The 11,462-nt window shown below is 38.5% G+C and overlaps 1 protein-coding gene across 2 annotated transcripts in view; it reads left to right on the plus strand.

Annotated features, from left to right (window-relative positions):
* LOC124221632 (ly6/PLAUR domain-containing protein 6B) overlaps positions 1-8,741 on the plus strand; it is a 30,454-nt gene extending 21,713 nt beyond the window's left edge. For both annotated transcript variants that reach the window (XM_046631818.2, XM_069137215.1), the window contains exons 2-6: positions 3-158; positions 2,186-2,226; positions 6,680-6,778; positions 7,782-7,856; positions 7,927-8,741. In XM_046631818.2, the coding sequence (XP_046487774.1) occupies positions 14-158; positions 2,186-2,226; positions 6,680-6,778; positions 7,782-7,856; positions 7,927-8,139 (573 nt within the window). In that variant the 5' untranslated portion in view covers positions 3-13 and the 3' untranslated portion in view covers positions 8,140-8,741. The remainder of the gene's footprint in view (positions 1-2; positions 159-2,185; positions 2,227-6,679; positions 6,779-7,781; positions 7,857-7,926) is intronic.
* Positions 8,742-11,462: the final 2,721 nt, after the last annotated feature.

The raw sequence follows: 11,462 nt of genomic DNA on the forward strand, positions 1-11,462 counted from the left end.
AGAGATGTAAGGAATGATCACGTGGGTGATGGTCGGGCTGCTTCTGGCTGCGGAAACGACCTGCGGCAGAAACGTCCAATCCGGGAATGGAAATGAAGACTCGAAACAAAAGAGCAGCGGTGTGAAGGCGACTACCGCTGATGACGAGGAGATATATCGTACGTGGAGAGTATATATATATATGCACATACATACAATTTTATAACATACACGAATAGAATATAGTACGTATATAACAGAGGGGTACATATTTATTGTTCGCGGGCTCGTGGATTTGTGTACACGTGACGAGAACGGGTCCGAGTAAACTCGCTGGTTAAATATCATCACGGAGCCGGCAATGATCCGTCGCGCGCCACAAATTCGCGACGTTATTATACCAAGCGGCGTACGTGCAATCGTCGTGAATCGGAGATAATTGATTAATTTCACTTGGCTCCGCGCACGGTCTCTGTACAGCTGCGTTTACAACCAGCGATTGAAGTTGCGCGAATGTTTAGGACGCCTAAAGCTCGATCCCGCGAAATCAGGTGGACAGCGAAAAAAAAAAAAAAATAGAGAATGAAGGATGGAGGCCCGAAGAAAAAGAGAGAGAAGAACGGTAAGGGGCAAATAAAAAAGAAAGAAAGGAGAAAAAAAAGAAACGGTAATGAGAAAACAGAAAAAGAGCAGAAAGTTCGCAATATTCTGCGGGGGCTGGCCGAAACAAAAGAGTACCTCCGGGGTATTTGGTACATTTCGAAACAACTTAATTTACCGGTATTAACTTTCTTTCGCTTCGTTTATACCCCCGGTTTTGCTGCGCCCGCGGAGAAGAGCGCTGTTATTCGGTCCGTTGCAGGTTTTTTTCTATTTTTCATTTTTTTCTTTCTCTTTTAAAAAAAAAAATTCCTAAAATATTTATACGTATATCTATATATATATATATATATATATATATATATATATATATATAAGGGTGGTCCTTGTTTAGGGGGTTGACGAATTTTTACAGCCCCATCACTGAAATCAATTTCAAATCATTTAAAAAGAGTCGCCAAATTTTTTCAGATTCTTACAACAAGTCTGAGATAGCCCGCATTGTGATCGAAGTTTCTTATGGAAATGACGTGAGAAAAACTTTTTTTCGCATTACATATTTTATCGTGAAAGTAATAATGTTCCAAAAAATCTGTAACTGCGAGGTTTTAGTCGGCATTAGTGATGCTATATGAAAAAAAATACACATCATCGTACGTGGCAATGTAGACGATTGCACTTCCTCTAAATAAAAAAAAAAGTCAGGTTTCGAGGTTGTGCAATTCGTCTAGATTGTATCGTACGATGATGTGCATTTTTTCCCAGATAGTAGCACTAATTCTCACCAAAACCTCGCGGTTACAGATTATTTGGAACATTATTAATCTTGCAATAAAATATATATTGAGAAAAAAAGTTTTACCCATGTTAATTTCCATAAGAAACTTCGATCACAATGCGGACTATCTTAGATTCGATGTAAAAATCTGAAAAAATTAGGCGATTGTTTTCGAATTATTTGAAGTTGATTTGGGGGATGGTCTGGCAAAAATTCGTCAATACCCTGAATAAGGACCACCTTAATATACATATATATATATATATACATATATGTACGATGCACGTCAAGTAAAATTTCGCGGATTTTTTTCTCGCATTTTCCTGCTACACACACACACGCGCGCACGCACGCACTTTGTATATTATTCCGAGAAATGTTTTTTACCAAGCTCCAAGTGTCACGCGGTTTCGTATGACAAGGGGTTGATGGCGGTTCCGTCACCGAGTTTTTCATACAGACTTATTGGTTTCACATCCTTATAGGTACAATGAGCGTATAACAGAATAATACAAGCGAGTTGAAATAACGCCGTATATATAATATAAACCTTCGAAATGCACAGCGACGCCGGCGCTCAGATAGGATTAACGTATTATCTCTATGGCCGTACAAAATCGTTTTGTTCATATCGTCGAGCTCTGGCGAAGCTAGGCGACCTACCTGCTCACAAACAGATCATTGCCTTTAGGTCTAGCAGCTGCGTACCGCGGTAATTTTACTTCATTACCGCTCACGGTATATACACATACACGCCCTATACATGTATACCTCGACGTGCAGAGAGTGCTCGAAATAACATTGTTTAATTTTCTGTTCGTTACCTAGGCCTGACCTGCTACACCTGCGTCAACGTCAGCGACAACCAGGTACGTATACGTGGTATATCATTTTTGAACATTCGATCTTGCCTATGATGGATGAATTTTGTAGATCAACAACAGACTCCGAGAATATGAACTGCAAATTTTGTGTTGCCAAGCCGTTTGCCTGCAGTTGACGGGTTTCAGATAAAGGAAAGAGGAAATGTGGACGAACAGATGCTGATCGAGTATCTCCGATCACTGTTTCAAGTCCATGCGAGATGTTAATTATTGTCAACTGCACAAATTCAATCGCACTGAAATTTTACAAACCCGACGAAATGACGCGAAATTAAAGACGAGCAGATCAAAGTTCCGGGGGGTTACAAATTATTTAATAAGCGATGAAATCACGATGAGAATTATGTACGCATAATACGTGCAGAGCGTGGATCTGAGGACACACTTCCTTTTTTCGTGACAAAATGTTATTCATATTGAAAAGGGTTCCCGGTGGACCCTTCTCACGATAGATGCTGCAGGGGGATAAAAAATGATACCTGCACGCATCGCATATACATAGATATAATAATCACTAGAGATAATGACGATATTACCTAATAAGCCTTTTGTAACCGAAGCTGCTGCCGCGGGACGGTGGAAAGATTGAGAAAATATAACCTAAAGGCGGTCGATGGGCGTTTTTTTCTTTTCTTTTTTTAAATCTCCTCTCAAAAAAGCTTCCTGCACCGCAGCGTTTTTGCCGGGAATGAGAAAGAAAACAAAACCCGGTCCCTAAAGCCCTGCAGAGGCCAAGGGCTTCTCGATCGAACGACCTCTGCAAACTGTAATTCCCATTTCAACCCCACTGCAAGATACGCGTTCGAGTTTCTCAATGTATTATTGAGGGGTAGTCAAAATTCAGCCTAAAAGGAACGATCAATCTTATCAAATGACCGAAGTTCCATTCTCTCGGCACCCGGGTGTAGAAATTTTTCCACGAACTTAGAGCGGCGTGACCAAGTCCTCGACACCCTGAATAATTCTTTATACCGTTCGTATAGCAAATTCCCAACAAAAGTATTGAACAAAAGAAACGGTACTTTTGAAACGACGAATTTCGATGGATTTCACTTGGAATTCTCAAATTTCAGAGCTTCAACTTTACAACGTGCGGCTTCTCTGCGATACGATTTCAGGTATCTGAGAAAAAGTGAAGAAAGTCCAGGCTACTCACCGTGAGTTAGAAGTGACGAAAAAAGAACTTGGAATACCCAATGAATTGCTACGAAAAACACGTCGTTGATTGGAAATTATATTCATTACCTTAGCCAAAATCACGATACGTGTGCACGTGCATGGTTAGAATATTGATCGTTCCACGGAGACGATTCGAAGTATAATTAATGTACTTGTTGTAGAAAATCGGTTGGGGGACGAATTTCCTTTTCTAACGACAAAATCAGATACGCGTGCGGTGGGAGATCCTTCGTTCAAAGTTCGGAATTTTTACACGGCAGAAAAATACATCAAAGATGCTGTGCAAAAGAGAAAAATGAAAAATGAAAAATGAAAAATGAATGAGATTACCGCAATGATATACGTCAGATTTGCGTATATGTAAATGCGCGTGTGTTTCCGTAATATCGTCTATCTTGCGGCCAAACTATCCCCCCAGCCGGAAGTGACGTTCCGCGTTCTGCTGTTTTAATCAATAGGAGAACGTAAGAGGGTTGGACGCGGAGCCGCGGAGTTGGAAGCGACCTGGGGGCCGGGGTTGACCTGGGAGCGACCTGGAGCTGCGCGATGTCAGGGACGGGGGTGGAATACTATTGTAACCGTATTAAGTCTCGTTGCACGGCACGAGCCACCGAGGGAAGTCTTTTACATCCATCCAGTTCGAAGTGCTGTAACCGCGGGGCGCAATTTATAATAAATGCATGCATTCCAGGCAGCATTGCACCCAGATTTGCATCCTGCACTTTGGATGCTTCGGATGCTGCCAAGAATAAAGTACGGCGTATTCGTTTGATTTTTGCCGGAAAAACTGAGCAATGAAAAGGAAAAGGGTTCGGAAGAACGGAGACCACGATTGTTGTTTCGAATGTTATTCCTTCACTGTTCGAAGTACAATGGTCCAGTCGTTTTATGTAACATGAATATACTTGTGTCAAACACCAGACGTTTGAAAAACCATGACCATTTGATACAATCGAACTAAACTTACGACCTGTTGCCCTGTATCTTTATTTACTACGATATTTATACCTTAACGATATACAATTGAAATTTATAAGTTATTTCCATTTCGGTTCGGAACAAAGGTAGCCAAATGTTTCAAGCGACTTCATAGTGTTATCCATTTTTATTCTCTGCAGAGTCGGAGTATTATGACGAGTTAGGTCGATTTTTGTACATCACAATTCGTATAACGCATCGATTGATTTATATCAATGCTACTTGAAACTAACTCCATGCCGCTGTACGTAATTTTCGTGCAAACATTCTTGCAAATACAGTAAATAAGTCGCTTTAATTCCTTCCGATTGCAATTATCTCGTTATAACTCAGCGATGCCTCAAGGCTATAATACGATCGTAAGGATTGATTAGCGAAGAAGACGCGGTAACTTCGAACCGTGAGAGTTCAGATTACCGCACGTGGCGAGTTTTTTATAATGTACGTAACACGAGCACGCGAAACACAGACTCCGTATTATCCATTAACGCGAAATTATGCCACGTGCTGAGGTGTACAATGTAGATTGAAATTGATTTTCCACCATCGGTGAAGCGTACACCGCGCAATTTCAAGCTCAGCTCCGGGCGCTTTTTCACCTGATTGCAGTTCTTTGTCTTCTTCTCGTTAGAGGCAGCAACACATACAAGAATCCCAAAGTTTCAATGACCCGTATTATTGCAAAAGAGACAAAGTAACGCCTGCTCTCCACAAGCAGTGTAATTTATGGATCAATTATTGGCAACAAATTTAAATTCCGATCGTCCAGCAGTACACAAATATTTTTCAGAGATTAAGGTATATAATATTGAAATGAATTCACGCTGATACAAACTGAGACTGAGTGGAATGATTGAATAAATTGAATTAACTAATTCCCTTGTTAGAAGCTTACTGAAATCTGTGTATTTTAAACCAGAAGCAAGCTGTGGAAAATTCCGTGCAAAATATCACGACGGTGAACATGCGTTTTTCCTCAACTTGGGATTAACTGAGACGATCAGCGGAAAAGTTAAATGCAACATCGTGAGATCATGCGATTCGAATATTATGAAAACAGAGGATTTTCCAAACAATAAAGATATTATTGATGATTGCAGTTATGCGCGTAATGAAAACTTTCTCGATCCTATGTGCGTGTAATATGTACATGTAGTACATTTTTCGGTTGTTATGATAAGGAAATAACAAAAACAAACAATAAACATAAAAAGAGAAACAAAAGAGTGTAGGGAAACGAAAATAAAGGACTGCGAACAATGCGAGGGAAAAGAACAACAAGAAGGAAAAGCTCAGCGGTTGTATTGTCCTTGAAAAGGGTGGTACAACGCTGCGATATTACATCACGTATACCTTATACGCTTGTCTCACGTAGCTCTATACACACACACACACACACACACACACACACATAATATATGTACGTAGTATGTCTGTATGTAAAGGTATACGTACTAGCGTAAAGGGGAACAATTTTTGAAGAAACCGTTATACACACTGGGCCTTGGTACAGCATCGAAATATATTCGTACACGCGTATCATTTCCGGTAAACATATCATACAATATACACAACTCGCATACGTCTGAATATCCTCATCTTCTCGGCACGATTACAGGTATTGTGGCCAGTTAGGATCCCTGAAACCTATACATAATACAGGGTGTTTCCGAGTAAGCGTCGGATTATGTTGGGTTGCCTACCACCGAGGAGAACAAATATCGGTAAAACAGACTACCAAGTCATTATCACTTTGGTAAAGTCAATTCATACGATCACTTTAACGTGGCTCTGGAGTTCGATCACTGAACCCTTTGTCGTAGGTCATAAACAACGAAACAACTGTTTGGCCAAATCCACACAACTTGGCAACACGGGCGGTTCCAGCTTACTTGAGAAAATTTTATATCGCGCTACCTGCCGGTAACTCGTACCGATATTTGTTCTCCTCAGTGGTAGGCAACCCAAAATACTGGGTTGTTTACTCGGAGACACCATACTTATGTATATGTACGACGTTTCATACACTCCAAAGGAACAACGAACTCTTTTGATGCATTATACGGATACGTAGAGAACATGCTTTGTGTGCTGTAAAAAGAATTTAAAGTCTGTGCATCTGCCTGGTAATCAGGAATCGATTCCCTAGCTTCTGCTATCTTTAGAGAGGACCAAACGGGGAAGAGGAAATAAGAGAAAAACAGAGAGACGAGGGAGGGGGGGGTGGAAGCTTCTTTGACGATTCTATTTTCATAAATTTTTTCCTTCTCTTATTTTACAGATGTGCAACGAATGGGCGATAGACACTCCGTGCCCAACGGCGGGCCGGGATTTTTGCCGATCTTTGCACGTTCTAGACAGTCGTGGAAACAGCGTACTGGTGAGGAGAATTTATCGGTTTTTCCGGAACTATAACCGTCGAGTTGCTGAGTTTTGGCATGCTTTATCTTTTGATCATTACTAGCACACTGAGGTCCCCCAGCCTCCGAACAGTTTGACGGTTTTCGAATTAATCTATTACATTATCTTTTTTTGTACAAGGTCTCGTAATTTTCAGAAAATTTTACTTTCGCTAATGACAGTTTATATGAGAAATTTAAACTTCGTTCTGAGTTTCAGTCTGCTTTTGAATTTTGAATAGTTCGGAAAAAAGAGCTCCTATTGAATCGGAAGATTTTAATCAGTCATTACAGATGTCGTAGAGCTTTGATTAGGGAGTCGCTGATCACATGAACTTGAGCTCCGCGACTCAAATTATTTGTAAATAATAGATCAACGTAGATTGAGAAACAGGAGTAAATTACAATTAGACAGAAGCGGACGTTTTTCAGTATACCCAATTTAATTCTTCATTCCAAGATTATCACTTGGAGGAGAGATTCTTCAAAAGTGCTCAAAAAACGCTTTCAAACCAATTTTTGTCACAGTATTTTTTTTCGGATTCCATTTTACTCTACATTGAACTTATCAGGTTTCATCTCGGAATTGCAAAGTCATTTTTTTTCACGCACACACGGCGAGCCATACAAGTTTTGATGATCGCATAAAACGCAAGACTTAACTTGTGAAACCCATTCTCCTATGAATTTTGGAAATTTCCCCAATTTTTGCCCGACGAACTGTTTCCGCTGTTTTGAACTTTAGTCATACGAAGATCGGACCCGTAATCATTGATCCCAAAAACTTTTGAGGAGGTTATTCTTGCATTTAGAATAATTAAGGCACAAGGTTTTAGCATTTTTCATCTTTTCAGCACTAAGTTCTCAGCATCATGCCTTCCTCTCGACATGTTTGCGCTATGCAACACGCACAGTGATTTTTTGATACGTACGAAAATCGTTACGTAATTACGAAATTGACGTAATGCCAAATTTGTTTTAAAGGTGAGCAAGAGCTGTGCAACGAGCGACGAGTGCGGCCCAGCATCGGTGGGATGCGTACCGATCGACACCCAGAAGGTACGAAATAGCGAATTTGTCCAAAAATCGACTAATCGATCGATCAATAAATTCGGTTATTTCGTTCCAGATATGTATTAGCTGCTGCGATGTTAGCTACTGCAACGTCGAGTCGCCAACGAACGCGACAAATGCTATTTTCTCAAGGAAGAGACGTACGAAATCGAAACCTAAACGTAAACCGCCACGGAATAGCGCCAACGGTAAAACAGGAAGCGGCGTACCCTCGTGCAGTCCTGTGTATCTCTTGGCCGCGTCACTTCTATATGCATATCACTCATGAAACGGAAGACGAATGTAATTAAATCAATTCAACCGTGAACAAATTAAAGAAGATTGACAACTATATTATATTATAAATATAACGATTTCTAATGCCGTTTCAAAAAGTAATTAAGTTACACTATGCGAATCAAGGTTACCTTAATCGATTGAAAGAATATTATTATAATAATAAAAATAATAATAATAATAATAATAATAATAATAATAATAATAGTAATAATGATAATTATAATAATAATTCTATATCTTGGAAGAACGCCGAATCAATGAATGTCTACAAGAATTATAAACGAGCGGCATCGATGCGATGGAAAGATAAATAGACGAAAGTTAGAGAGAGAGAGAGCTAGATAAGAGAGAGAAACATGCAGATAATTCTTTCGACGAAAATGTAGAATGACAGGGAAAAGAATTCAAATTATTAACAATTAAAAAGAAATGTACCTAATGCTAATTATTATACCATTGACTCGCCTACTAAAAAAAAATTTCATTGCTATTATACATGATATATTATATTATAAAGATATAGACATATTAAAATTGTTACCGCATAATGTAAAACTGTTGGTAATAAAATAAAACAGATTATACTTGTAACGCCTTTCACTGTACGTGTGCCACGATGTTCTGCGACTCAGTCGGCGATAAACTCAACAGTTAATTTTCAGCTAAGCTAGTACCAGCCATTACCTATTTTCCGTTAACGATAGGTGTAAGTTACATCGTGCAAGGTTATGCAGCCGTAACGCGAGAAAATGTATTCAAATCGGGGAGATTACGATATACATAAATTTCCCGAATTAGGTACTATTAATATTACTATCGCCTTGATTTTTCAACAATGTGCTCCTGATCGGAGCTATGAAGTACATTTTCTTTTTGACATTCAACGATTTAAACATAATAAAATGGCATTTGCAACAGAGCTTGATCTAAGTTTGAAGAAAATGGTTTTCTCTTTTTAACAACAAAAAATAATGAAAAAATCAACTAATTTGCAATTGCAATCAATATTCAAACATGGCAATCGCCGTTCTGTAAAATTTGCATCGTCGAACGGTCAAAGGGGATCGTGTTTTTTTTCACATTTTTCTAGGGTTAAATCTGATTATTGCCGAAAAGTACCGCACAGCGGCTATTTTACGAAAGTTGACTCACACCGTGCAACGTATACCCGTAATTAAAAAATTTCCGGAAAAATTTTGTCCCCCTCAACTGTCGAATTCTTGGGAAGCTCCGTCGACAGGTGTGTTCTCGAATTGTTTATGTTTACATCGCGAAGAATCGCGAGATATATAATCAATGTATACCAAATTAGAAACAAGATCGTGGTGAGCGAACTGCACTCATTTCACATCCCACGAAATAGTAAACAAAAACGATCGACCTGAACGACATTCTTGATATACAATTGATGTTAATTTTCTTTCAGAAATAAAAAAAACATTTTTTTTTTGATAAAAATAATATGACCGACTTTGAATCAATTAAATAATATCACTGCTGTAAAGAGTAAAAAAAAAATTTTACCCATGATTTGATGATTCAAATTAAAATTTTTGCTGTCGGCGACAAAGTTTAATTAATAATGTAATGCAATTTTGAGTACAAACTTCGATACAAACCTTGTAAGGCTTGAAAACTACCACTTTTAGATAAGTAATACGGTAGATAACGCAACTTTGATTGTGGGAACGCCGTCTCCTATGCTGCTAAAACGCGCTTGCAAAACGCTCCCTTCTTACCACCCCTATAGGAAAGTAGCGCAATCATATAAACCGGCATGCGTTTATTACAAACCACATATTTCTTACACATGAGAGACGATATTGGATAAAAATTGTATTTGCTTCGGAATAATAATTGACGGTAGTTTTGTGTAATCGAAATTTATCGCCGACTACAAAAAGTTCAATTTGATTCATCAAATTATGATTGAAAAAAATTCTTTTTCTCGTTTCAGAGCATAGCCATATTGTTTAATTATTTTGAAGTTAGTCATATTTTACTGTCAATAATTGTTTTATTTGACACTTTTAAGTTTCTTTTTTTTGGCTATATACCTGTAGATATATATTTCAATATCGGCAAAAAAAAAAAAAGATGCGGCTATGATGGAATGCGAATTGAGCTTTTCCAGAACTGGCTATAAATGGACTAGTACCATTCTGAAAATATCATCTGGCCAGCAGCAGAGCACAAGCTTTCAGATTAGAATAAAAATTCGGCGAATCTGTTATTATGCGTAATAGACATGAAATTATTGAAAATAACAGTAACATTAACCATAAGCAATACCAGTATCATTTTTAAATTTTAACGGGACCACCAAGGGAGCAAGCGTTTTCAGATAAAAAACAACCATCCAAATCGGTGCATCCGTTAAGGGGTTGTGCAAGAACGGACATGACTAATAAAAAAAAAAAACAAAACATACGCCACGAATTAATAACCCTAGTCCTTTCGTACAGTCTGGCAAAAAATAGATCATTTTGTTTCGTTTGACTGAGTCTTATAGTCCGATCGAACACTTCTGTATATTAGCTAGTCATAAACCCACAAAGAAGTGACCCACGGAATAAATAATTACGGGTATCTATTAATTCATTTCCAAACTCGATCCAGCAGATGATCTAGGCTGTCTGAGATTTCAATTGAAACTTGATTGTTCGTTTCTTCTTTTATTTGGTAACCTGAGAACGTCTGAGTCAGAGCTGGAAGTTGACAAATTCAAAACCGGTCCGAAAACAAATGAAATGTTAGAGAAGACGGTGGCTAGTTGTTACAATTTCCACACTCTGATCTTTAGAATTTTTTAAAATAAAATTTGATTCAATTCAAATACGGGGCACTGTAGATGCATTCTTTACGCACCTGCGGAAAATTCGTGGCTGTTCCAAAGCAAGTCTGAATAGGGCTTTTACAGTTGTCAAAAAAAAAATTGCCGAGTTGTCCCAAGTGTGTTAAATGACGAAAACGGGTAACAAATTATGAATAATTTGTTTTTGCACCTTCGTTTGCTTGCTTTCGTTTTGATGTGAGAAACACGGGGTTTTCAATGTGTACATTTTAAAGCAATAATATTTTTCTTCGTTGTATTTTTTCCTGGAAACCACGAAACAGTCGACCTAGACACAAGGCACCTCGAAAACGATGAAAACTTCGACTCACGCTTCGTAAATCCCCAAAAAAACACTTGACTCGGACTCAGAAGACTACGGTAAAGTCGAAATGAGGCAAAATGTCGCGAAATTATCAAAAATCTGCATATCTTGCTGACCCGTCATTCAAGTATCGTAAATATGTACGTATATCAAT

The sequence above is a fragment of the Neodiprion pinetum genome, chromosome 6 (assembly GCF_021155775.2).
Source record: "Neodiprion pinetum isolate iyNeoPine1 chromosome 6, iyNeoPine1.2, whole genome shotgun sequence".
NCBI classification, from domain to species: domain Eukaryota; kingdom Metazoa; phylum Arthropoda; class Insecta; order Hymenoptera; family Diprionidae; genus Neodiprion; species Neodiprion pinetum.